Source organism: Amblyomma americanum, chromosome 7 (assembly GCF_052857255.1).
Source record: "Amblyomma americanum isolate KBUSLIRL-KWMA chromosome 7, ASM5285725v1, whole genome shotgun sequence".
In the NCBI taxonomy this organism is placed as follows: domain Eukaryota; kingdom Metazoa; phylum Arthropoda; class Arachnida; order Ixodida; family Ixodidae; genus Amblyomma; species Amblyomma americanum.
In genome coordinates this window covers 36,355,910-36,383,587 of record NC_135503.1, presented here as the reverse complement: position 1 = coordinate 36,383,587, position 27,678 = coordinate 36,355,910, and the positions used below count along the sequence as shown (strand labels likewise).

Below are 27,678 nucleotides of genomic sequence, written 5' to 3'. Positions count from 1 at the left end.
AGACTCTACAACACTATTGTTTGCACGTGACGTCCCTTCCGCCCCCATCAAGCGCTGGCGGCCATGCTGCCGAACCATTCGGCCGTCCCCGCCCGTCCACCCTGTATTGCCTGACCGCTCCTGGGACGCTTTTGATTATTTTCTTATCCTTTCGGGTGTGATGCCTACTACACGGAGGAATGAGCCATCCAGTGCAGGCTACTACTCTGAAATTATTCGATCGGAACACGCACGCTACGCAAAGTGAAAATTTGCGACGATATGGGTCCGCACTGCGTCCGGGAGTCGATACGACGATGGGCGTTGATGTATTCCCTGGAATGACCCACGGGGATATGGTGTACTCTTCCAGCTTTGTGGCGTTGGAAGAAATGAAAGCCTTCGAATCATTGGAGGCACACAAGGATTTCTCCACCAGGTGGGTGAGAAGCCTGTCTGCGATGCGCCTGTACGAGACGAAAAGCTCGGCCTCGGAACGCTGCTTTCTCTGCCGTCACCGCTCGCTGCGGTCGTGGCGATCCGAACCTGCTTGCCTAGTGCTGCAGCCAAAATGCAGCGACGCGGGACCCAATCTGGGTTTGTGTTGTCAAAAAAAAAAAATCGAATGGCATCAATCAAAACCGCAACATTCACTTAATTATAGTCCTTTCTTCCCACGTTTTCGCACACATTTAGTTCACGGCACAAGCCTCTTACCAGTCGCAAATTGCGCTCCGCACACAAGTAAATTGGGGCTGTCGAGATTTATATCGTCGCGCTTAATTAATGCGAGCCAGCCGCAGCACACGCCGGTTCGTAATGAGTCTTGGAGCGCTCACACTTGCATGCCTACGATTATCTTATGAATGCGGAAGAAGTTCGTATTAATCGTGTTCTTTTTACGCCTGGAGTTGTCGCTACGGTTGCAGCAGTTAAGGGTGGCACACAAAACCATATTGAATCTATGGATGGACGAGAACCAACAGGATGCGAGCTAACAGAGGCGGCGGAGGCGCTGGTTCGGCAGCATGGTTGACTGGCATTCCACGGCACAGCCACCGGATGTGACGTCGGTGCAACAGACATACACACCTCTTCACCCATCGCTATCCACCACGCAACCAACTTTCTAGTGGAGGCTCCAAACTCGATCGCACACTCCCCTACCCGATAGTCATGCACGTTTCCCCAACTTCTTCTCTGCCTCCTGCGGACTATGCGGCAAACCAGGCATTTGCTACATGTGTACTGCTCACCTGTTCCACTTACCCCCCACCCGCAGAGGTGGCTCTCACGTACTGGGAACAGCTGATGCCAAGCTCAGCACTGCGAGACCCACGACGCACCATCACCAGTGCCACTAACAGACTGGCCCTCCAGGGGCTGCAACACCATTTGTAAGGGAGGGACCCACCACGCAGTCCTCTCCCATAGGCATGATGGGGCTCGGTCACCCACCTGTAATATTAATGGCCAATAAAGTTTACACCACCACCACCCACGTGTGCCGCACGCCTTCCGCACGCCTTCCACACACCCTTGTATTAAACAAGCCAGGTATGAAAATTCTAAAGCTTATATTTTTTTTCTCGTTATTACTTCTTGTTTAGGCAACAAAAAATTTTAACTACGGACTACTTTTTTGTCGTGAAGGAATTCTGCGCGGCGGTCCTGAATGTGGGCGGAGCGGAGCTTCACCGCCATGTTGACTGCAGGCTAAAGTTGTATCCGACTCAGCTGGACGCATTCACTAGACTAGAGCTTACCCGTGGCGCGAGTGCAGTGGCGTAAACGCAGCAGACATCCCGCACCCTTATCCAGAGCATGGAGCTATTAAGCACTACGACTGGAATCAGCATTTTGTATTCCGTCCGTCGCTGAAATTTCCATTATCACAAGGGCGAACTACCGGTGCACGTCGGAGGCCCGCGCAGCTGTAGCACGCTCGCGCGTACAGCATTTATAGTGCCGGCTTTATGAAGACTTTTGCGAAGCCTTTACTATGACGGACAGTTCCTTCAAATGACGCACGCTCGGGCTTGCAGCGAAAAATTCTAGAAGACGAATATATATGCTATGACATACAGCGTCAAATGGGCCGGCCCCACAAAAACAAGCAGTTTTCTGCCAGTCCACTCCTCAGTAGCCGAACCGCCGAAACACAGAACTTCTGCCTCCAGCGTTTCACTACAGCCGAAGCGCTGTAAACATCACCGTTGGTCAGCGTTGTGATGCGTTCGTGATGCTGCGTGAAGGAACTTGAGCGTTCGAAGCAGTTTTCAGCGTTCCTGTTTTAATTGCGCAGCTTTGTTGGCTGTTGAAAGTTACCTAAGGTGATCGTGTCTTCAAGACACCAAGCAACAGTACAAGATGCCGCGGATTATGATCAAAGGCGGTGTGTGGAGGAACACCGAGGTGAGCCCCGACAGTAGGGCTAATGAGGCCACTTATCAACTGCGCTGTTCTCCATGTTTCGCCTGCTTTCTTTTCACATAGCATTAAGTATTTTTGTCTTGGTAAACCTCCCATCTGCAGCGTGTATACTGATGCTATACCCCTGCAATATAACTGCGCGCAGAGAACCGCGCGATGGAGTAACCGAAACTGTTCGGTAGCGTCTGTTGTTATGCTAGTAATGATCCTGTGATCAGGAATGAAATGCCAGTATTGCTCCATGCATGCTGCATGTGAGCATGCTGCATACGATTAAAAGCTTACGCTGCGTCAGATTGATGGTTTGTTTTGGCAAAAAACGCTGGAAATGGGCAAAATATAAGCTTAATTAAGCATCTGCTGATTCGTCGGACAGCTTGCTTCAACTGAAGTATCGATGGCTTCACATCACAGTACTTTTTCTGTCTTTAAGGGGATCCTTTAAGGAGGGTTGGGAGAGGGGAACCGGAAACACTGAGAGCTGAAACGTGCCTTCCCCACGACGCACAATCTTTGCTAGAATCACTCTTGTTTATACACTCAGAACCTCCTGTGCGTGGTTTTGAAAGCTTGTGACGAATAATGCTATTGTGTAAACACACCTAATGTTATTGTGTTATAATGTTATTGTGTAAACGCACACACCTATTAAAGCTAATGCTGTAGTACATCATTATTCTGTAAAATGACTTGAAACAGTTGTTTAATTTTGGTTTTCCAGTTTCATTCCCTTCAGCTCGATAGAGAGGGAGACGCATCTCTTTAACTTGAATGTGATTGGTCTGAACGAGTACTTCCTAAATAGATTATGTACTAGGAGAAAGGGGACGAAAAGGAGGTCATAGGATGATGAGGGAAGACCAAAATATGAAGATATTTTTTTTTCAGGACTTCTATAGTTGCGACACCATTTCTAAAACATAACCCTCAGAGTACTACTGCTGATGTACGACGAGTTTGCCCCTGTGCTCTTTTCGTCGTTCAAAAGAGTGCTGAAAGTATAGCAATAGCCTTTAGTGTCTGTGTCATCTGTACTTCCTTCACATGTTGAAAATGCTTTTCTTCATGTCTCTTTTCACTCTTGGAAGTAAAAAGAATGGTTTGTAGAGTGCAAGGCCGAGAGAATAAAAAGAGTGGAGAAGGGTTGTCATCCCCCTTTTTATGAGAAACTGCTGTACATTGAATACTGCATAGGTGGGAGTGTTGTTGTGATGCACAACACATCTATCTAGAGTGGTCTAATGTTTGACGAAAACTCGTCTAGTTGAGTAGAAGATTCATGTATTAAGAAGATTAAGAAGAAGATGTATTAAGAACAGTGACCAAGGCTTCCATATGGGAGCCGAAACATCTTCGTATTAACAACCTTTGGCCGGCACTCCTTTCTTGTCTAGAACTTGTCAAATTGGGAGATTTTCTCTGATTCGCACCATGCATCCATTTGAGTACTTCCAAGTGAAAATGTTGATTAATTATGTGACCTTATGTTTAAAAGCTCAATATGAGCAAGTGATTTGGTTCCAAATTATAATGAGATCAGGATTATAAGGTTTTCACTGGTTCTTCTTGTTGGACAGCTAGGCTGCGGCTGGTCATCAAGCGACGCCTCACCACATTTAAGCCAAAAAAACTATTGTTAAACGATTGTCTGTCTTAAAGTTGCTGTTTAGCAAGCTTCTACAAACATTATGATAGCTTTATGCACGCGCGTAGTTTTTTTGCCATCTTCCATCACAGAATCGATGAGGACGGTGGCAGAGGTTCAAGGAGAACAACGTATTGATACAACAAACATCTTCCCAGCAATGTCACATCACCAGCTTATGCTGAGTGCATATGTTGTTGCTAATACTTCTGCTTTTATGCGGACGAATGTCATTGTTTCTGAGTGCCTGTTCATATATGTAGTTGCACGTTATGATATCATACCCAAACTTGTGAATCCCAGCTGGTGTCATGGCCCTTGTCATGGAATCAGGCTGGCAACTTTCAAAGTTCATGTTCAAGTGAACATAATGCACATCCTCTGAGCCCTTTTTGCTGCCATGCAGGCATTAGAAATTTTGTTTTGTAGGCATGGGCACGACAGGCCTTATTGCTTTATTTAGTAGGCAGCTAACCATTTTATGTGGTGGGCTTGTGCAGCATTGTGCAGCTCTCAGTTCTTTCCATAGACAGTTGCTTCTCTGGGGCTTTCTTTCTTCCCTTGGTATTTCTAGTGGACTGGAAGCTGTAGGTGCATGCTTAGTCTGACACGTGCTGAGATTCTGATGGTCAGTCAACCAGACATTACCATGCTCTGCCTCTTTCTTCTGGTGTCTTTACGAGAAGATCATGAATGCGCTCCTCTGTCTGTTCATGTAAGAAGCCAGTGATCGTAAATAGATACCAAGAAATGGCCGGCTGACGGCACTAAGATTTCCAAGGCTCGAGACAAACACTGTAAGAACTGATAGAAGTGGTCCCTTTAATTAACAATGCATATTTTCTTAGTGCATTTGTTTGGAGTACTGCAGAATTGCAGGCATGAATAGGAGCTCGTGAAGTGCATTTAGCTCTAAGATTTACATCTAGAATACACTGTGTAACATGCCAGTTAGTCTGGTACCACATTGTAGGCATCAGACCATGAAAGAGTTGGGTATTAGGCATTTCTTTTCGTATTTATATCTTTTATGATGGTGTTTTTGATTTTGTCAATTATTGTTCTTTGCAGGATGAAATTCTTAAAGCAGCGGTAATGAAATATGGCAAAAATCAATGGTCCCGAATAGCATCATTGCTTCATCGAAAGTCTGCAAAGCAGTGCAAAGCTCGATGGTGAGTTATCATCTTTAATCATTTCATTCTGTCATTGTAATGGCTCTATTACAGTTTTATGTACCAGAGGGTTTATTTCGAGGTCATTTAGCTGGCAGTGATATGTATATATATACGTGCGTGGAGCTTGGTGGCTGTGAACATATAACATATGCCTTATATGCAAGCTTAGGACATGCAATTCATGTTTGCATCAAGAACTTTTTCAGAAAGGTTAGTGGCATGAAACATGTTTAGCTAAGCTGCGCTGTTTCTTTGGCTTTGATGCGTCTGGTATACCTTTGAGTCCTTTGGCCCAGTCCACTGTTTTCAACTAGCTGCCATCAATGTAGAGGAGCATGCATTATTTACGTTGTTCATTGTCATAAAGTTTTGTACCTTTCAAAGACATGCTGTACATATAAAAACATTCTGCTCAAATACCATTATTGAAAGTACAAAAGCATGTATGCAGAAAATAAGCAATTATATTCTCATAGTATGCAGTACAGAAGCAATGCTGTGTAAATGAAATGCATGCATGGTTGTGAAGGTGATTGCATGAACATACCAGACTCCTGCCTTGAATGCTCGTCTTGCGATGTGATGTGCAGGTACGAATGGCTGGACCCGAGCATCAAGAAGACCGAGTGGACACGGGAAGAGGAGGAAAAGCTCCTTCACCTGGCGAAGTTGATGCCCACTCAGTGGCGAACCATCGCGCCCATCATTGGCCGAACTGCAGCACAGTGCTTGGAGCACTACGAATATTTGCTGTAAGTGTAGTGGCTGAGAAAAAAAAAAAAAGAGGCTGTGTAATTTTGCTACGGCTCGGTGTCCAATGCCCGATTTAACTTGCAAAGCTTTACGCATCCCTCGGTCTGCGTCGCATTCATACTGCCTTGCAAAATATGTGTGGAGAACTGTTAATGTGGCATCACATTCCAGCCGTTTCATTTTTTAAGTTGACATCACATTCCAATGCATTTTATTTATTTCTGTTTGTACAGCTTGCATAATTTAAAGCTTGCATAATTTAAAGAAAACTTAACTGATGATGATGATGATGATTATGGATTTTTATGGCGCAAGGCCGTCTACGGCCAAAGAGCGCCATGGCGCAAGGTATTCTTCGATTACTCAAGGTGGGGTTTAGGACCCATTTTCCAAGCATTTCAGCCCTTACTAGCCGAGCACCAGGCCAGGGGAAAGCTTGTACCCATTATATCACCGGTGGGTACCCAGCGGCACTGGGAATCGAACACCGCACCTCCCGCATGTGAGGCGGATGCTCAAAAACTTAACTGGATCTTTCAGGACTTTGCAGCCGTGCCTCCTTTCATGTTTCATCAGCAGCAGCAAGGTGGTCACACCTGCTGCAGGAATAAAACCCTCCCATTATTGACTTCTAATTAGACCTACCCTGTGCATGCCTACTGCCATCCTATCTCGGTGAGCCTCTGACCCCCGTAACTTCATCCAACTCTCTGCCTCCCCCAGTGAAATTTCTATTTTTTTCTACACGACAGCGTTAAGGCTCCCATTCTGCAGAAAACCCAGCGTCGGCTATGTGTGAGCGGAAAATCCCTGGAGAAGCAACCTGCGTGGGCCACCTAGGTCTTGCGATCTTGTGGTGTGATGACAGCCTGCCCAGTGGATTGGGACCAAACTGACCACCGTGGCAGGTGGCAGTTAAATTAATGATTTGTCATGTGAGGTTGTTTGGGAAAAGCAACCTGGGTCAAAAAAGCCCCACTAGTGGCAGCACCTGCCACCGCAGGGCAGTGGTGCCATGAGTGGTATAAGGACTCCCAGGGATCTATGAATGTAAAATCAAGAATGACCAATTCCTCATGTTTGGTTGTTAACTCATTAATGCTATCGTGACATACCCTGAAGGCAGAGCTTAAGTGTCCCCTCCCATTTTTGTGCCCACTCTGTTACACAAACAGACCACTTGTTATCTATTCTCGGCATTAGAAGTCCCTTCCAAGTCTGTTTTCTCTTGATTTCAGCTAGTATTTCATTGAATCAAATTGTTCTCTGACCCGAACTCTTCCTCACCTTTTAAAAATGTTGCCCGTATCTTTTAATTTTTCATGCTAACTTTGCTGACCTTATTCTATCTAATCTCAAGCTTCATCATTACCTTCCTTTTACGTTTTTTTTTTGGTAGTCTTTGGTGTTAGCCTTTCTCTGTATAAGGCCACTGTGCTTTCGTTTAGGGGCTCCTGCCTTCATTGTTCTTGCCACCTGAGAAGACAAGCAGCTATACGTCAATGAGTGTGCGATTTACTTACTGTTGTAATGTTGCCTTGCCACAGAGACCAAGCTCAGAAGAAGGAAGAAGAAGGGGAAGTTATTGATGACCCACGCAAGCTGAAGCCCGGTGAAATTGATCCCAACCCAGAGACAAAGCCCGCTCGTCCAGACCCGAAGGACATGGACGAAGATGGTGGGTGATGTTTTGCTTTTGCGAGCTTAAGACGAACCTTAACCTTGTGGACTTGTGCCTGTTTACGTGATTATGGGAAAGGGGCGTTGCTTGGCAGCTTCTGAACTAGTGCAAATGAAAATTGTTGAAATTAGAAATTACACGTTGAAAGTTCATGTTTTTGAATATGCTACAGCCATGGCTGGCAGTCTTGTATGATAATAATAATAATAATAATAATAATAATAATAATAATAATAATAATAATAGTAATTGGTTTTTGGGGAAAGGAAATGGCGCAGTATCTGTCTCATATATTGTTGGACACCTGAACCTGGGCAATAAGGGAAAGGATAAAGAAGGGAGTGAAAAAAGAAAGAGGTGCCGGGCTCCGGAATAATTTCGACCACCTGGGGATCTTTAACGTGCACTGACATCGCACAGCACAGGGGCGCCTTAGCGTTTTTCCATAAAAATGCAGTCACCGCGGTCGGGTTTAAATCCGGGAACTCCGGATCAGTAGCCGAGCGCCCTAGCCACTGAGCCACAGCAGCACTATGAGCATTCACAGTTTTTAGGCTGTCTGATTATGCCATTTTGTATAGGCCGCTAGACATTATCGCGGGTAGAGAGAAGTTTTGTGTTCATCAATTCTGTGTAGATGCACCAGGAATGTGTAGGCATTTAAAGTGCATTACCGTGTTATTTTCTATATGTTTGAGTTTGTAATATATAGTATACTTTATATTGTGTTCAGAGAGACTCCAGGGTGGTGCAGGTTTCAAATGTGGGCTTTTTATTTTCACAGTTTATGGCCACCTGAGAGGAGCCCCAAGTCTGCTAGTAAACACTTAACAACTTTTTGAAATATTTAATGTGGTTCAGGAGAACCTGTTCCAGTCTACGGTACAAACCTGTGACCCAGGGCAGCATTTATGGGAAGCTCTTGGAGGCAGCTGTTTTCTGTGGGAGTGACCTATTTGCACAGAGAATTTCTTGAACATTGTTTTTCAAAACAAAAGGGGCCAATGTGGTTTTTTTCTTGAAAATTCTTGGTGGGGTCAGGTTGGGGTGTGTGTGTGTACGAGGGGGTGCTGTTTGAGGTAATTTTATATGCATATGAGCAGCACACATGATACGAGGCGTCTTCACGTTTACCAAATCCTGTCGCAGAGCTGGAGATGCTGTCCGAGGCCCGTGCCCGATTGGCCAACACCCAGGGCAAGAAGGCGAAGCGGAAGGCACGCGAGAAGCAGCTGGAGGAAGCAAGGCGCCTGGCAGCCCTGCAGAAGCGCCGGGAGCTGCGCATGGCTGGCATCACGCTCCCACCGCGGCGCCGCAAGCGCCACGCCATCGACTACAACAAGGAGATCCCCTTCGAGAAGCGTCCTGCCGCGGGTCTGCACGACACCTCGGAAGAAGTGTATGACCCTTCTGAGACAGACTTCAGGCGCCTGCGTCAGCAGCACCTTGATGGGGAGCTGCGCAGTGAAAGGGAAGAGGTGAGGTGACTGAGTATTATTAATAATAAGAATTAGTGATAAATTAGTTACGAGGAAAGGAAAGGTGCAAGAACTGTCTCAAGGTGCACATGTGAACTGCTGTGCCATGTGGAAGGAATGAAGGAGGGAGTGAAAGGAGGATGAGAGAAACAGTTATTGTAGTGGAGAAACCCAAATTAATTTTGACCACCTCAGTTTCTTAAACCCCCTTACGGACACATTTGTTTTCGAAAATGGTACTGGAATGGTGATAAGTATATGGGAAACCAAAAAAATGCACGACAATCCAGAAATGACAGTCGGCTTATTATGAGCTTGGCTCATCCAAGTCTGGTAGGGGATTAATACCCCTGTCACACGGGCACTTTCGATCCTCATTGAGTCAATGCTCGTCGAACTCAATGCAGATCGACGGTTGTCACACGGCCACTTTCAAGCGCAATCGAGCTCGATCCTGTTTGACTCGATGCCGATTCCTCAAGAGTGCTTGAGGTTCCAAGCACAATCGAAAACACTCTCGCTCTCATGAAGCTATAAAAATAAACACAAGTTAACAAAACCAAACCACAATTGTTGTTGTTGTAATTGATTAAAATGTAATACAGAACATTTTTCAGGTACTATGCCTGCTTATATACAAACATTTGAAAATAATCTCTACACCACGCTCCAAGATTCGCCGTCAGTGTAAACAAAGATGGAGTCCTCCTGCTCGTCGGTGCGGAAACTGTGGAGCGAGCGCGAGACAGCCGCTCTCATCGACTGCTGGCAGGACCGCCTAAATAATTTGCGGCGCCAGAAGAGAAACGCTGCAGTCTATGCAGAAATCGCGGAGGCGTTGCGGGCCCTCGGGTTGCATCGCACAGCAGCAGAGGTGCGCCACAAAAACCTGGCGCAGATACGCAATGTACCGATTTGGCTAGGGATTTGGCTGGCGCTGCCCCCGACTGTACAATGTTGCCGGACATCGCCATGTTATGGCTGTCGGCGGAACATTTGGCGCCACCTAACACACATGAGGGAAACTTCTCAATGAGCATTGAAAATGCCCGTGTAGCACCGGACGTTTCCAGCGTGCTCGAAAATCTCGATGCAGATCGAGCTCAATGAGGATCGAAAGTGCCCGTGTGACAGCGGTATAACATGCGCTGACATTGCACAGCACATGGCAGGTGCATACAATGTTCCGCAGCTTTGTCGTAGCAGCTTTGAAAAAATTCTGCCTCAACCAGAGGGTTGTTTGAGGTGAAACCACTGACAGAGCTTGCTTATTGAGGTAACTTTTGTCTCGTACCAAGTTTTACAACGATACTTACATTGTTCGGCAATGCATAATGCAAAACCAGAATCATTTGTGACAAGATCAAGGGAGCGAAAGTGGAAAATCTAAAAGCTGCAGAACATTGTACAAAACTGCAATCAAAGGAGCCGTCATTACTTGCAGCTGGTTTCAGGAGGTAGCGTACGGAGGTGGCACCTGTGAGCTCAGGCACAACTATCTCCATAAGGCCCTTAAAGGGCCACAGAAAAGGGTGTTTGAGCTTGGCTTTAAAAAGCTTGCACTATGTACAGTACAGACCACTGAGCGTCCATGCCGCGTACGAGACCTCAGAAGCGGGCGGGAAATTTACAATACATTTTTAAAAATTCCCACTTTTGCACCTCGCGGTGACACGCAGTGCCGGGCTTTCGCACGAAAACCTGGCAGACGATGTCATGTCTTGCAAATGATGTCAGCAGCCGGGGGTTGTCATTGGTTCACAGCGCCAAACTCTTTCAGACGTCACGCGCTACCGCGGCCACTCCGTGCGCGCCGCTGCCGGCGGAGGAGCGCCGCCGTTTTGGCGTGTGAGAGGAGAGGGAAAGGCGTGAAGACGTTGAAGTTCAAATTTTGTCTGCATATAACTCAGCATCCACAAAACACATTAAAATAATTCTTGCTGGGGGATAATTATGAACCGTCATCTTTTAACATCCCAGACTCATCGCACCTTTATTAAGACCTGCTTTCTGGGTCCCTTTAACCCGTAGGGTGTCCTGAGCTGTTAATTTTGCTGTCATGGGTGTCATCACGACCCAATGACTGCCAAGCTCTCGACTACTAAATGGGCTGGGTTTTAATGTGTGGGGCAGTGTAGCCCCCACATATTTTTTCCCTAACTGCTATGGATTTGGAGATAAGGAGATGCTGTGATTACTCTCCTGGGACTTGTAGATGTAAACTGTGTTCACAGGGGCAGGTTAAAATATTTGCTATCGCTGTACACGAGGCAAGCTGATAACAGCTTTGGTGGCGTCTTTCTTAATGAGGTACAGATCCCATGCACTTAAGGCAATGCGTCAAGCGCATTTTGATATCTGGTTGTTACAGTTATACTTAGCCCAGGTGAAGAATAATCTGACTGTTGTGTCCTTAAAACAGCCATGACATTAACAAGTGCTTGCCATTTATGAATGGGGGCAACATGACTATTGCACTCTGTGTTAGCGTAGCAATTCTCTCTCTTTTGGAATACATACCCATGTATCCACAGATTAGGGGCAGCAAATGCCAGAACCTGCTGGGTTTCTTATGAAGGCTCACCAGATGCTGCTCACAGAAGGGAGAGAAAAGGGAACAAGGGGGGATCTCTGAAGGACGAGGTAGTGTTGGAAATGTGTGTGGCATATTTCTCAAGAATCTTGGCTTTTGTGTGCTGTTGGGTGAGGCACCTGTTGTGTGCAGTGCCTTTGATGAAGCACTCCTATGATCATATTACTCTGTGTGTGTATGTGTGTTCTTAATATAAGGCGTACCCTAGTGCAACGAAAGGGTAGCAATTAAAAAAACATGTCTTAGCCTCACACTTGCATTTCTGGCATGCTATACTTCATTTTTTCATGGTCCAAAAAAAACAAAACCTAGCATACATATAGGTGCTGGCACGGTGGTCCAGAATCTTGAAACCATGATCAGTTTATACTGAGGAATTTAATGAGCCATATGTAAGATATTTCTCTGCTATTTCCTGCCTTATCATCAAGTATTAGAGGTTAGAAGCTTTAGCTGTAATTTTCTTTATTGAAGGTAAAGAGTGTATGCTGATCACTCTATGGACTTGTGAAGCTTGTTTGAGCTCGCTTATGAAGACAAAATACAATAACTACTAGTGCTGCCTTTCCCAAGGAGTACATATCTTGGCATCGAAGTGACACACAGGGTTTGGTCAGGTTTCGACAGCTCCCTCTCCTCGTTTTCGTTGCAGCGTGAGCGGCGCAAGGACAAGCAGAAGCTGAAGCAGCGCAAGGAGAACGACTTGCCACCCTCGCTGCTGTCGGCAGAGCCCGTGCGCAAGCGGAGCAAGTTGGTGCTGCCCGAGCCCCAGATCTCGGAGCAGGAGCTGGAGCAGGTGGTGAAACTGGGCCGGGCAAGTGAGACGGCCCGTGAGGCTGCTCAGGAGGCTGGCCACCAGGCCTCCGAGGCCCTGCTGGCCGACTACAGTCTCACACCAGGGGCTGCAGCAGGGACGCTGCGCACGCCCAGGGCCCCCTCGCTCAGCCGGGACACCATCCTGCAGGCAAGTGTTCCGCCATCTGTGCATTTCTTCCCCACAAGTTAGTGTGCGGCACTGCGCCGGATCATGAGAGTGAAATAACTAGAAGAATGAGAATGGGTTTGAGCACATTTGGCAGGTTCTCTCAGATCATGAATGGTGGTTTACCAGTATCCCTCAAGAGAAGGGTATATAACAGCTGTATCTTACCGGCACTTACCTACGGGACAGAAGCCTGGAGGCTAACAAAAAGGGTTCAGCAGCGTGGGCCAGGAATCAAACACGGGTTAATGACATCCTAGTCTAAATCAAGGGAAAGAAATGGGCTTGGGCAGGGCATGTAATGCAGAGGCAAGATAACCGACAATGGGTAACGGAGTGGATTCCAAGAGAAAGCAAGCGTAGCAGGGGCCGGCAGAAAGTTAGGTGGGCGGATGAGATTAAGAAGTTTGTGTGGATACGGTGGCCGCAGCTGACAAAGGACAGGGTTAATTGGAGAGACATGGGAGAAGCCTTTGCTCTGCAATGGGCGTAGTTTGGCTGATGATGATGGTGATGATGCCGCCTGTAGTGGAGGTCCTGCCATATGTGTTTGTTTTATAAACGAAGCTTGTGCAGGGGCCACATGCAGTTGGCACAGTGTTAGGATAGCAACTAGTAGTGTGCTCAGAGCATACTAGTGAAGTGAATAGCGCAGTGTCAGCTTTGTATTTCATTCTGCTGTATTGGGAACCTTTGTGTGCCTTGTGTTTCTATCTCTTGAAGACCTTGCTTTGCCCGTCTTGTGCTCGTCTGTCCCTGCAGGAGGCACAGAACATCATGGCCCTGACCAATGTGGACACTCCTCTGAAGGGCGGCCTGAACACACCCCTGCACGAGACTGAGCTGAGCGGAGCTACACCAAAGAAGACCCCATCGCAGACACCAAATAACCTCATTGTCACCCCTTTCCGCACGCCCACCGGTGGACCAGCAGAAGGTGAGCCTGTTGCTCAGCATGCATGTGCCGCAGTGCAGACACGATGCCATGGTCCATAGCCCAGATGACAGCAAAGCTTCCACAGAGGCTCATTATAGTGGAGTGTATGAATGGCACAGTTGCACAAGAGTAGACTGGAGGAATGAGCGTGTGCATAAACTTCATTGTATGTACAGTAGACTCCGTAAAGACGTACTCTGGTAAGAAGCATTCTTGGATAAGGCGAACGATGTGAGACCATTTGTTTGGCTTCCGATAGGATTCAGTGTAAAAAAACAAGCTCCTAAGATGAACTGTTTCTCATGTGTATTGGTTAATATGAACATTCGCAGTGGCTACAAATCAGTGACCCCGCCAGCGTATATCTCACACAATGTGGTTCTGTGTACTACTATCCTTTTTGGACTATAGTTCAAGGTGCTTCTGCACCGTGGCGCTGATTTCCTGAAAGCCACTGATTGTATGTCTTTAATAGGCTTTTGAAGGCAAAAAATCAAGATGCAGCCTTAGACATAGCAACCAACTGTTACACAGTTTGCGCATTTGTGTACTACTTGTGGTTGACTCAAGTTGAGACGGTGACCCGGAGGAGGGTCGGGAAATAAATATATTTTCTCTCTCTCTCTCTTTCTCTCTCTCAAATTTAACTGAAATGTAAGCTTGGTGCTGCGTTTTTTCCGAAATGTAAGATAACATGCTGCACGTGCAACAAAAACTTAGTGAAGTAAGTAGCTCCAGCTTCACTTGGCACAGCCATGCTTCTTGGCACTGCCATCTTTGCACCTCGAGGCTATTTCTTAAATTTCTGGCTTTGGTTCTGTGCAAACTTCTAACCAAACCATATTTTACATTATCTGCATGTGCGAACTATTGAGTCGATGTTTGTTTTGGGCTCAAGAAACGGTCCAGTCATGTTCTAGGACTTTTATTTTTAAAAAGTACAAGCATCAGTCAAAACCAACTGCGTTTTCATTTCAGATAGTTTCAGGACCACAAAAGATATGAGAAAATATAAACTCTCTATTGCTGATTTGCAGGCAAAAAAAAAAGGTTTGCAGTCTTCCTGCATGTTAGCAAGCAACATTGCAGTGGGCAGTGTTACAATGCTGCTGTGTGCCATGTTGCTGTGTCTTGACAGTATTGGAGTCGGGAGTGGATTTATGGGTTTTTCTTGGAGGAGGTGGTTGGGGGGGTTCCGTTTGAAAAATGTATACCTTCTACATTTTTGGGGGAAAAAAAGGGCTTCAGTATGGTTTTTCTATGTAAAATTTCTTGTTTAGGAAGGTGACTGCCCCCCCCCCCCCCACCCCTCCACCCCCCTACACACACACACACACACTAAATTTGCCCCTAATTGGAGTCTGCAGTTTTGTAGTCACTGCCATGTTGCTTGCAGCAGCTGTCACTTGCTTCAGTGACAAGCGTTGCTTACTTAGCCAACAAATGACCGAAGCCAGTCAATGATGGAGCGACGAATAATCAAGCAGGGAATGATCGAGGAGTGAATGATCGAACGCATTGACACCCTTGTCAATGCACATTGACGCATTGACCCATTGTTGTGTCCCCTCAGGAGTGACGCCGAGAGGAGCCCGGACACCAGGGAGCACAGTCGGCACTACGCCACAGACCAGTGCCACACCTCTCAGGGACAAGCTGAACATCAATCCAGAGGACCATTTGGATTTTGACTCTACCCAGACGGCCAAGCACTTCCAGGTCAGAGCAATTAATGTTGCAGTTGATCAGTCCACCCTCTGATCATATGCCTGAAGAAAGCTTTCATGGGGCCACAGCTCGGGAGAAAATAGTTCAGTTCTGTCATGCACACTTCACTATTTTGCATTCTGCATTGAACCATTCAGTCTGTTTTTTTGTTCAAGTAGTGAGGCATGCAGAAACAATTACTTTTGGGTGAACAGTGCAGCCTAATTAAAGTAGTGCAGCAAGCTAGTTTTTTCAGTGCTGGTAAATCCTGATAGACCTTACTAAACTTGTGTTTGGGGCTTAGCAACCAGCACTTTTTTTTTTTTTTTTTGCTGGTTGTTCGTTTACATAACATGGAAAAGAATTACAAGCCTTCAATCAAAATGAAGAATGTGACGTGTGATATGCCGCTTCTTATTAGAACGGAATCAAAATAAACAGTTCACACATACATAGTAGAACCTCATTGATACGTTTTCTGAAAGAACAATGTTCTACAGACGATATTTTGCATTTTCGCCAGATTTCGGTCTGTGTGCGACGCAACAACCATGCCATTTCCCATGTGTAGCGCAGTGCTAGTTTGGAATGTCCCATGGTTTGAAGTGAAGGCCTTTGACCACGCATTGCTGTGCTAACTTCTTGCTGTCTTTGGGAGAGATAAGATAGGAATCTTCAGCTGATAACACTAGGCTGGAGTGCTTAATGCAGGCTCGCAATCAATTAAAAGTGGTGCAATGGTGCATTGTGTCAGCCGAGCTGGCATGGTGCGCTGAGTTCGCAGTTAACTTGGATGTCACCGCACAATGCCCCAGATCATAGGTTTAGCCATTCTGCTCAACATGGAATAGCATTTTGAGTTAAAACTTGTGGTAGTGGATTCTAGATCACTGGCTAATAAAAAATAACAGAATGAGAGAAGGATATTAGCCTTAATCATTGTAAACAAGGTTATGAAAATGCACATTCAGGATCGTACAAACAAAGAGTAGCACATGAAAGGTTTTTAATAGGGTTTACTCGATTCTGGCTTCTGAGTGAAAGCATTATTCAGAAACCTCAAATATTTTTGAAGTATTCCGAATTTCGAGAATTCTGGAAAATACGCTGCTGGAACAAGTAGTCGATTGACTTATGCACGTTGTGACACTTCAGCATGATCGTACCTCTCTGGATGTCGGCACGTGTCGTGCACACAGCGTGGCAGCTGCATCCACTAACTTGACCTTCAACGGCCGCACCGTTTGGCTCATTGCCGACAAGCACCGTGATGGGACAAATCCCTGATGTGAAAACAAACACGCTGATGTGAGAACTGCACAGCAGAGGGTACGTGCAACCCTGCAACCCCGTGGGACATTTTTGTTGCCGACTGGTGTGAGTTTACGAACCGGAAGCATGTCAGCAAGTTTCTACTTTACGGCATGTACAACCTTGGTCAAAAGACTTCAGGCCACATGGTTTTATTTTCTTCGATTTAGTGGAGCAGTTATGAATCTCCTCAAGCTGTAAATTTGTGTTAGAGGATGAGGACAGTCACACTTAATTTAGAAGACATTTTGGTCTTTAGAGGTTTCGTAAGTGCTGTAAGCTCTGTAAGTGCAAACCGTGCAGCCTGGAGACATTTACCAAGGCTCTACATGTAACTTTTAGCCACCGTTACTGCATTAATAGGTCAGGTCAGTTCAGTATGCTTCAGAACTTAATCCCCACATTGTAACTCCCAGTGCATCTCTGCACTAAGACTTTTTTCTAGTCTTAGAACCAAACAGCCTGCAAGCAGAGCTTAGAAGCGCTAATTTTGAACCAAAAATAAGCAGTATGTAATGTGTGGACGAGCTGTGTTGCTCATGAAAAATTGAGTATTACATCCTGTGTTGCTCTTTGCAGAAGCAAACAAAGCAGCACTTGCTGAAGGCTCTGTCATCGCTGCCGACTCCCAAGAATGACTACGAGATAGTGGTGCCCGAAGAGGACCCCAGTGCCCAGGAGCCGGCTGCCCCTGAGGAGTTTGTTGAGGACCAGGCAGACATGGACACTGCTAAGGAGCAGGAGAGGCTACAAAAATGTAAGTGAAACTGGTGAGCTCTGTTCTCCAGTGCACACGTTTTCAGGGCCTTTTCAGGGCCCATGTGATTTTAGGGGCTAAAAGATAGTTCGGCGAAGCTCAGCATTAACTGCAGTCATTCAGTGCTGGATAGAAAGCCTTTAGTTGCTGTTTTTTTCCCAGGCCATAGTGGTGTGGTGAATTCTTTGGCTTAATTAAAGTGTCTGATTTGGACACGTAACCTACACAGGTAGGGGGGGAACTTGATGCTGTGATGGGGTGTTGTTTTATTTAATTTTGATTATGCTACCATTGCTTGACTACATAATTGTAGTAGCTGTTCTAGGAGGAGATTATTGAACTGAGTTGACTACTTTGCACTGGAGTAATTGGTGCGTGAAGGCAGGCCGTGCCTAAGCCTCTCTGTGGAGGCTGCAGCGAACGCAATTGTATGCCGCCGCGGTGGCTTAGTGGTTATGGTGGTTGTCTGCTGTCCCGAAAGACGCAGGTGCAATCCTGGCCGCGGTAGTCGCATTTCAATGTAGGTGAAATGGGAGGCTTGTGTACTGTTGTGACATAAGTGCATGTTAAGGAACCCCGGATGGTCGAAATTATCCAGAGCCCTCCTCTAAGGCATCCCTCATAGCCTGAGTTGCTTTGGGGCATTAAGCCCCGTAAAGCTAAACCAGAGAATACAGTTGTGGTAGGGTTTCCTGAGGCCGCAACACGTGTTTGTGCTGAGTTCCCTGCTGCACAGAGCAAATGTGTAATGCTGGCTAGGCATAGCAGCAGCTTGGGTCTTCCCGCTGGTCTTACATGGTGAAATGCATTCTAGATGAAAAGCATAGTTATTGAAAACTAAATTGTAATTTTCTGCAGTTTGCATGCTGAAATAATTGTATACCTGGAAAAAAGCTCTGCCTGGGCATGTGGACATGCAGTGGAAGCCGAACGCAAGCTGCAGTCCCAGGCAGTGCAGCGCAGCCTTCCCCGGCCCCTGGACGTGAATTCCTCGGTGCTGCGGCCGGCCCACACGGAGCCCCCGCTCACTGACCTGCAGAAGGCTGAGGAACTCATCAAGCAGGAGATGCTGGTAATGCAGCACTATGACGCCGTGCACAACCCGACCGAGGCCCAGCAGTCCGGAGGTGGAGGCCGTAAGGGGGGCGGTGCCAGCGTCATGGACGAGGCACAGCACCTGGCCTACCTGGATAGGCACCCTTACCAAAAGTTCACGCAGGAGGAACTTGCGGCGGTGAGTGGACAGCTCGGTGATATCAACGCTGATGATAAGATACTGGTGGCATTAGTATTGTAGTAATTAGGTCAGCCTTTGCCTTGCCTGTGTCTCGTAGTGACAGATGGGTCTACCGCTTGCCTTGTAGGTTTGAGCAAAGACCCTAAAGACCCTTTAATAAACATTTTCGCCCCTAGAGAACTCTGAGCACCAAGCCAGGGGAAAGCTTGTGCCCATTGAAAAACTAGTGGGCACCCGGTGGCGCTGGGAACCAAACCCAGCAGCTAGTTTAACATTTGTCGTGTTCCCTCTAAGTATGACACATACTGTACAGCTCCCATCAGGGCTCAGGTGATGCATAGAGATCGTGGGGCATGTCCGACTATGCATCATGCTAGCGTGTAGGTGACGTTTGTGTGCAGGCGTTGCAGGAAAGTGGCTTTTTCTCATGGATCCTGCCTTTCAACCTGCTGTTGCTGCCTTTCAACCAGAATGTTGCTCGCCTTGTAGAATACAAGTGTAACTTGTAACAGTAAAGCACTGAGGGTGTCGGTTAGGACATCGCATAGCAGCAGAGGTGGAGAACATTAGCACATTGGTAAAGCCTGAAGTGGAACGTGGCTTGGTTCTGGATGGTAACGGTAACATATACATGTGCGTATGTGTGTGTACACATTGCTGCTGGTGCCGCCCAGGCTCGGGAGGTCCTGCTGTCCGAGATGGACGTGGTCAAGAAGGGCATGGGCCACGGGGACCTCAGCCTGGAAGCCTACTGCCAGGTGTGGGACGAGTGCCTTGCCCAGGTCCTCTTCCTGCCTGCCCAGAACCGGTACACGCGTGCCAACCTCGCCTCCAAGAAGGACCGCATCGAGTCACTTGACAAACGCCTCGAGGTGGGCACCCTCTGTCCTGTGCACTGTTTTGGAAAGTCTGGTCAAGCTGTCTGTTGTTGAATGGTTTTCGCAGAAGCATAGGACGTGAGGTCGTCCGGTACCCTGTTTAAGGAGACACAAAATATGTTATCATTGGTTGTAGTTTTGGTTACAGAGAATGGGGTTTGAGTCCCTGGGCTACATTCAGTACTTTTTGTGTGCATTAAAAGGACTCCAAGGACAGCCCCACGCAATTTTACTGAGTTAGCAGTATAGTCCTCTCTTGGCTAAAAAGAAAAGAAAAATATGGCGTGTGTGCGTGCATGGGAAAAAGAGCCCTCCACCCCGGCGTCTCTAGTGGAAAATGCAAGACCTGAGGCATGGTTGATATACTGTGTAAACGCGTGTAAGGGCCGCACTTTTTTTTTTTCCAAATTTGAGGGCCAATTTTTGGGTTGCAGACCATACAAGCAATTTACGAAAAAAAAATTGAAGTAAAAAAACACCAATCAAGAAATCAGCGGCATTTATTCTACGTTCAATCGCCGCTCGCGGTGTATTCCCACTCCGAGCTGGTGCTGTGCTCCGGTGTACGCTCATCCCACAAGAACTCTCTCAGCACATCCGCTGTCAACGCGTAGCCTTTGTTCCGCGCTTTCATTACTTAGCAGAGCAGCTCTTCTTCCAGTTCAGGAAACTTGCACGGCTTGCCTCGGAAAGCGCGCTTTTTGCAGCTTGTGTTCCTCAATGCACCCATTTGGTTGCACCATCATCGGGCACACCTCTCGGCCACGTCGAATTTCCTGCCCGCCACACGCTTGCCCTGTCCTATAGCAAACTCCGAGCCGTGTAGCTAATAAGGTGCTTGCCTTATTGTGCTAAAACTGCTAAAACTACAACGCTCCGCGACAGCACGCGAAAGCCGCAACTAACACCCGGGCCTTTGACAGCAATAAAACGCTAGAGCTGGTGATACTGATGCAGATATGAATGGCGGGAGCTCGCGGCGGAGGAAAAAGTTGACGATGATGATAATGAGCCGCGGCCTATGGCGCCATCCGTGGGCGACAGCTGGAAGCTCCTGTGCGCATGCGTCGCCTCCGCAATGAAGCGCACCGTTGCTCGCAGCCGGAGCTGATGGCGGAGGCCACGGCACGTGCATTTCGAAGGCTATTCCCGCATGGGTCGTGTGGAAAGTGTGGGTGCGGCCCTTACACACATATTATCTTTTTTCTAATATTTCCTTCTGGAAAACAGGGTGCGGCCCTTACATGCATTTATATGGCATGCAGCTTAGCCTATAGCATATAGCTACAATGTTCAGTGCAGTGTTCCTTTGAATTTATTGTCAGCTTCATAGCTGTTCTGTGCCAAAATGACTATGGTGCTGTGGTGCCTGTAGCAGTCACGGCCTAGTTGCACACAGTCACGCTTGAGGCTTGGTACGGTCTATGTGCAACACCGAGTGATTGTGGCAGTAAACCCACAAGTTTAAGGCCTTGTCACATTGATGTTTTAAGCTGCGGATTATTTGTCCTGGAAGGGTTTTGTTTTTGAGACGCACGCTGCATCACGTTTTTTGATAGAATGCTCTTGAAAATTGATCTTGTAGAAGTATAGTAGAAAAACATTTTCTGCAGAGTTCCTTTATTCCAAATTTCTAGTTTCATTGGCTGCGCATTTGTGATTCTAAAGAAAAAAAAAAGAATATGAAAGGGCAGTACTTGTTAAAAGTACCTTTGACTTCTGTACTTTCAGGTGTAGTTAAATTTGATGCATGCAAATACCAGACACTGGGGGATGTCCTAAGCATCTCCAGGGGATGTTAATGCTAGCATTTTCTGCGATGGCTGTGGCATTGTGAAACTTGGGGTGTGATTAGTGAGTTCAAGTCTTCGTCACACATCTTCATTTCTAAATGAGCATTGTTATTATCATGAGGCGAAGAAAATAAGGTATTCCTGTACAATCCCTGACCATCCCTTTAGGATATGGCGGTAGCTTGCAAGAGCCTGGACAAAACAAGCTTCTTGCTTCAAGGCAGGTGTACTTAGGTGCTGTCTGAAGCAGGAACATTAGGAAAGTGCAGAGGGGAAAGCTAGAATAACAATAAAGTTTAGAAAAAATGCTGACTGTCTTCAGAATGCAACTGGCAAGGCCAAGTGTCAGTAATAACCACATATTTTCTTTTTTCGTTTCAGCAAAACCGAGGCCACATGACGAGAGAAGCCAAAAAAGCAGCCAAGGTAGAAAAGAAGCTCAGAGTGCTGCTAGGTGGCTATCAGGTGGGACACTACGCATTCATGTCTTTTTACTGCAAAGGAAACTTGTTCTTCTTGTAAATTTGGCTTTCACAAGAGTGATTCAAATGAAAAAAAAAAAAAACTAATAGCATGTTTACTCTGCGTGCGTGTGCCTACATACATGTGTCCATAATACCATATTTACGCGCATAGTTTGCGCTTTTGCGTAATTTGCGCACCCTTAACTTATCACCCGGGTTTATAACAAAATTTTTTACTTGCATAATTTATGCACCGTGCTGCACTAGACCACCATCATGCACGCGGGCTATACCCAGTAGCATTTGGCTATTCCACGCGTTTGTTCGGAAGGTATTTTTTAATCTTCTGTGCACTGGGCGTCATATGGTGGCGTCGGGGGCCGCTGTTACAATCGCGGCAGCACCAGCGGCATATTCCTATGGAACTCTGTGGGCTGGCAGCGCTTCCAGGGAGGATCGGCAGAGAAGAGCCGGCACCGCTGCCTGTCTGGCTGATGCATGTGACTCGACTGCCGGCTACGCTTTTCTTGTTGGTGGCTCTGACGGCTTGTTCGGTCTTTTCTTGTGATTGGCTATCATAACTATACAGCAAGTTTCAAACTGCTTGTAATACAGATCGCCGAGGAAAGCGGGAACTGCGTCGCCGCCAAGCAGTACAAAGTGAATGAGAGCCTTGTTCGTTACTGGCAAAAGCAGAAGTCTGAGCTGGAAAATGCAAACCCGCGAAGAAGAGCATTTAGAGGACCTAAGCAAGGCAAATTTCCCGCTGTTGAAGAGGAACTCGTACAGTATGTTACGGGCCTCCGGTATCGCCGTGTCGTGCGAGATGCTTCAATTCCAGGCAAGAAAAACTGCACTTGGAAAAGGAGTCCCTGCTGCAACATTCAAGGCAAGCAGAGGGTGGGTGACATGCTTTATGAAGTGGAATAATCTGTCTTTGAGACGAAGGACTTTGCTAGCGTTTGCTCCCGGACTATGAAGAGAAGGTGCTCTCATTTCACGGTTTCGTGATTGCGCTGCACAAGACCAAAAACTTCATCATGTTGCAGATTGGAAATGCAGACGAGTCGCCACTGACATTTGACATGCCACCCAATACTACGGTGAGCGAGAAAGGGGTCCGATCTGTCGCAGTGCAGACAACCAGCTGCAAAAAACAAAGATGTACGGTGATGCTGACGGTAGCTGCAGATGGGCGAAAACTGCTGCCCTTCGTCATTTTTAAGCGCAAAACGCAGCCGAAAGTGAAGGTTCAAGTACGCATTCACATCCGTGTCCACAAAAATGGATGGGTCAACGAAGCATTAATGCTTGACTGGCTGGACACTGTGTGGGGAAAACACCCAGGCGCTCTGCTGCGGCTGCCATCAATGTTGGTTCTCGATAGCTTCACTGGTTATCTCGTCTGTCAACAACGTGAAGAAGTTACGGGAGATGAAAACAAACCTGGCTGTCATCCCAGGCGGCCTAACATCAGTTCTGCAGCCCTTGGACGTTTTCCTTAACAAGCCCTTTAAAGACAATGTGCGCAAGTCGTATGTGGAATGGATGGCCAGCGGAGAACATGCCCTCACTCCTACTGGATGGATGAAGAGGGCTCCTTTAGAGACAGTCTGTGAGTGGATCTTAGCAGCGTGGGATATGGCTTCTCCCAACATAGTACAGTACAGTTTTAAGAAAACTGGCCTGTCACATGCGTTCGACGGAACTGAGGATGACGGTGAGAACGGCCGCGTTGTTGTCAGCAATGGCTCGGACTCCAGTTTTTCCAGCAGCGACTCCGACTAGTTAGAGTAGGCTGTTTGTGCAGTAGAGGTACATTTTGTGTGTTGTGTGATAATTGATTTATTGATGCGCGTTTGCTTTCCCAGACGAACTTACGACAGCTAACTTACGGGATCCGAAACTACCGAACCATTGGCTGGGTCGCAAGCAAGGGCGCCGTTTTAGCGTTTTATTGAGCTTCGCGCATGCACCTTCATGCCATTCCGCAAATGGCGGAGAGCGGGGGGGGGGAGGGGGGGGGGGGGATGCACAGACTTGCATATGGAGTGAACTTTTTTTGGAGGGGTGGCCAGCGTGGTGTGCGGGTGGTTCAGGTGCTGACGTATACGCGGTAACATGCACTGTGCCTATATTGCATGTGTGATCCGTGTGGAGTTTTTTAAAAGTCACGCTCGCGAAATCCTCACGTAATTTGCGCACCCTCTTCTTGGAACCCTAATTTCTGGATAAAATACGGGTTCGGGTGCTGACGTTATGTGGCAATATGCACTGTGCCTATATTGTGCGTATGACCTTTGTGGAATTTAAAAGTCACGCATGCGAAATCCCTGCGTAATTTGCGCACCCTCTTCTTGGAGCCCTAATTTTTGGATTCAAAGTGTGGAAATTATGTGCGGAAATAGGGTACATAAAGGAGGTGGTCCCAAAGCCAAGTGCTGGATAGGAGACTGCGTGTTAAGGTGTATAAATTATCATGTTTTGTATTTGTGAATAATTTAACAGTACTTCATATTTATCTATGAATGGAACAGTACTTTATCAATGTATATATGTAATTTAACAGCATGAATTTACATAGGAACTGAAAAATTTTGTCTGGTGGAAGCTTCTGTTGTGACAGTATCAGCATTCTTGTAGAGCGAATTATGGGTGCAAAGCTGTCTGCAGCTTTTATTGTATCATGTGATATTGCCAGGTTTATGGCGGAATATTTAGAGTGACTTTGTTTCGTGCACCTGCCCCTTATTTCTCTTGAGTTCTTTGTGTCATTCATTACGATTTGAGTGTAGGCCGGCTTGTGAAATTGGGGTATGAGATTCCGTCTTCACACTGTGTCGTAATCATTGCAGTCACGGGGGCAGGCATTGATCAAGCAGATCCAAGAACTCGCTGAGCAGATCGAACAGACGCACCTGGAGCTGAAAACATTCCGAGCTCTTCAGGAGCACGAGGCACTGGCCATTCCAAAAAGAGTTGAGGTAAGCACGTCTGGCAGGTTTCTATACAGGAGCAACGAAGGCTGCCCGGGAGCATGCTTTAAACTGTTGCTCAGCGATGTTCCTTGTTCAAAATGAGAAACTGGCAACAAAAGATGCAGTTTAAATAACTTTCAGTAATTGTCATTATGATTTGGCTTACACTTGGAGGGGGTTGACGCTTGCTTGGTAGGGTAGTGCCGCTGAAGATTGCCATTAAAAGCAGCTTGTCTCCATGGCTGCACCTAGGGTCTTTGGGTATAGATGTGTGGCGTCCAGCACGCTGAACTGAGTAGGTGGGAATCTCTGAGTGTACCCCATGTCATATGCGCCATCCGTCATGCTGGGACAAAATATACACTATCATGAGCACGCCTAACGTGAGCTTTGCACTTTTGAGGTTCTCATTAATGTGCATGCCCTGCCCCTTATCGTGAATGCATTGATGTGTGATAGGAGTGCGTCGACATAGCAGGGATCTCTATCTCTTGAACTACCAAGGCATTGCTTCCATGAATGTTGTGAAATGGCAGCATAATGTTAGTGGACCATGATCAGTGTGGTGCCATCCTTTGGCGGGGAGGTGGACTCGGTGCAGCCTACACCAGGGCTGTTCTCTTAGCCATGTGTGCCTGTGCCCTGTTAGGCCTTATGTTCGTAGCACACAGAGTGGCAGCTCAGCTTTAAATCTCACAATTATTGCCTCAATTTCTGCCATGACTTTGTTCATGAATGCGTAATGACCAGATAACCATCCAGCGAGATCATTTTAAAAATTTGCATATCATTTGCAGGGCTGAAGCACATAAACTTAACCTTTACTCCATTTACTATTAAAATAAACTTTTTGGCTGCAAGTTTGACTTTGTTTTACCAAGGTACAAATGTAATGATGAGGAATACGGATTTGATACGATTGTCAAAATTTTTGCAGGCCTTGACGGAAGACGTCAACCGTCAAGTGGAGCGAGAAAAGGCACTGCAGAAGCGATACGATGACCTGCTGCAACAGAAAGAACTGGTTGAAGAGGCCTTGCTGGACATCAGAACATAGCAAAGAAATTTATTGTTGGAGGTGGAATGTGTGTTGATACAGTTGTCATTGATCCCACAGCTTAATTTCTTCGATGCTAGCTGTGTTTTATGGCAAAGCACAGTAGTCTGCTCGCGGTATGTGCCGTTACCATGACAGTTCTTTATTGCTCATAGTTCTTTGCAGGTCCACACATGCTTCTGTTTCATGCACTGTGCTGTTGTGCTCAGTATAGCATAATGCTGAACTGACTGACATTGAAGTGTGCGCTCATTAATGTGAGCATGCCTGATGTGATCAAGAGCAGTACATACTAAGTAGTGCTATTCCTGAAGCAACTTGCAGTTGTCTTGTGACGTTTACACATTTCAAGGCACGCAAAAGCACTGTACATCATTCATCAGTGACATGAAATAAAGAAAAGCAAACTTCATCTGTGGATTCAGTGTGGTGATGTGTTATATTACAGCTGTGTAGTGTGCTTTAATAAGCACCCACAGCAAAGTGTATGATCTTTAACAATGATCAATGCCAAAATGCCGTGGTACAATATTCTACCAGGACTTCTGAGCCATCAAAGTTGAATCATAGGTTACTTGATGTTCACAAGTCCTTGAAGTTTTCTTCTTGACCCTAATATTCAATAACAAGCCCTTCTTGGATAATATATTTATGACTTCAACAAATGCAGCCTGCAATAGAGTCATGTGCTGCTTTTTCTTGCCAAGCTGCAAGGCAGCTAAGATAAACTTTTTCATTCTTTGCACTAGTAAGTTGTGGGGCTCTCTGATATAGAGTTGAGTTGAGGTGTTGAATGCTACAGGTGGGATTAGCCATGCTTAATCTGCCGGCAATTGCTCCACCTTTCCCTGATATATAAAGAGGTGTTCCATTTGCATTTAACAAAATATGAATCTGCAGCCAGAATTTACTGTTGGGCATTTCATGGGTATTCTCGTGAAATGCAGGAGCACCTATGCTCCTACAGTCGCACAGTTCATGCTGTGCTATGAGCGATAAAAATCCATTGATCTACGGTGTTGCGCTGTATACAACGCATGCTTCCTCTTACTCGATAATTGATGGATGGAGGCAGCGGAGGCTCGGGGTATTCTCGCAAGGCCCATTACTGACAGCTGCAATGTTTGCTTTATTGCACGAATGAAAGATGAAAAAAATTAGGGGCAGTTAAGTTTATTGATGCGGAGGAAACGTGATAGCATGCTTCTTTCACTCGGGTGTTAATTCCAGTTCTGATTCTATTCCAATTCTGAGTTCATTGTCTTTCACTCCCCAATATATATTCCCATTCTGATTGTCTTCAGATTTCGACTATGCAACTAGGCAAAGGCAAAATGTAGCATTCATTGATCGCAGCGAGTCCTCTTAGTGCTACCAGCGCAGTGGCGCAGCGGTTAAATGATGCACCACTGCAATGGCAGGTGTTGGTTCAAACACACAGGTTTCTCTTCCCAAGCAACGCTAGAAGGAGGAGCTCCCGCAAGCTTCAATTTTGCACAGATAGTTCTTCGGGAGGCTGTATATTTTGCACGTAAGCCTGCTGTTGTACCAGCCATTTTTTTGTTATTTTCTCTTTTGCTTAGTCATTCTTCATACAGCGTCTCCCTCCTCTTCTCCCGAACAGGTGGAGAGGGGGAAGGGGAGAGGGGCAATGGGTCATAATAATAATAATTGGTTTTTAGGGAAAGGAAATGGCCCAGTATCTGTCTCATATATCCTTGGACACCTGAACTGTGCCCTAAGGGAAGGGATAAAGGAGGGAGTGAAAGAAGAAAGGAAGAGAGAGGTGCCGTAGTGGAGGGCTCCGGAATAATTTCGACCACCTGGGGATCTTTAA

General features: G+C 46.5%; 1 protein-coding gene across 1 annotated transcript; it reads left to right on the top strand.

The window, feature by feature from the left end:
* The first annotated feature begins 1,656 nt into the window (after positions 1–1,656).
* Cdc5 (cell division cycle protein 21) lies at positions 1,657–26,253 on the top strand. The gene is made up of 14 exons (XM_077631842.1): positions 1,657–2,394; positions 5,129–5,232; positions 5,826–5,987; positions 7,536–7,666; positions 8,819–9,147; positions 12,393–12,704; positions 13,485–13,659; positions 15,233–15,378; positions 17,257–17,434; positions 18,355–18,668; positions 19,346–19,543; positions 21,724–21,807; positions 24,662–24,790; positions 25,722–26,253. Exons 1-14 carry the CDS (start codon positions 2,350–2,352, stop codon positions 25,839–25,841), a joined length of 2,427 nt encoding a protein of 808 aa, XP_077487968.1. The 5' UTR covers positions 1,657–2,349; the 3' UTR covers positions 25,842–26,253.
* Positions 26,254–27,678: the final 1,425 nt, after the last annotated feature.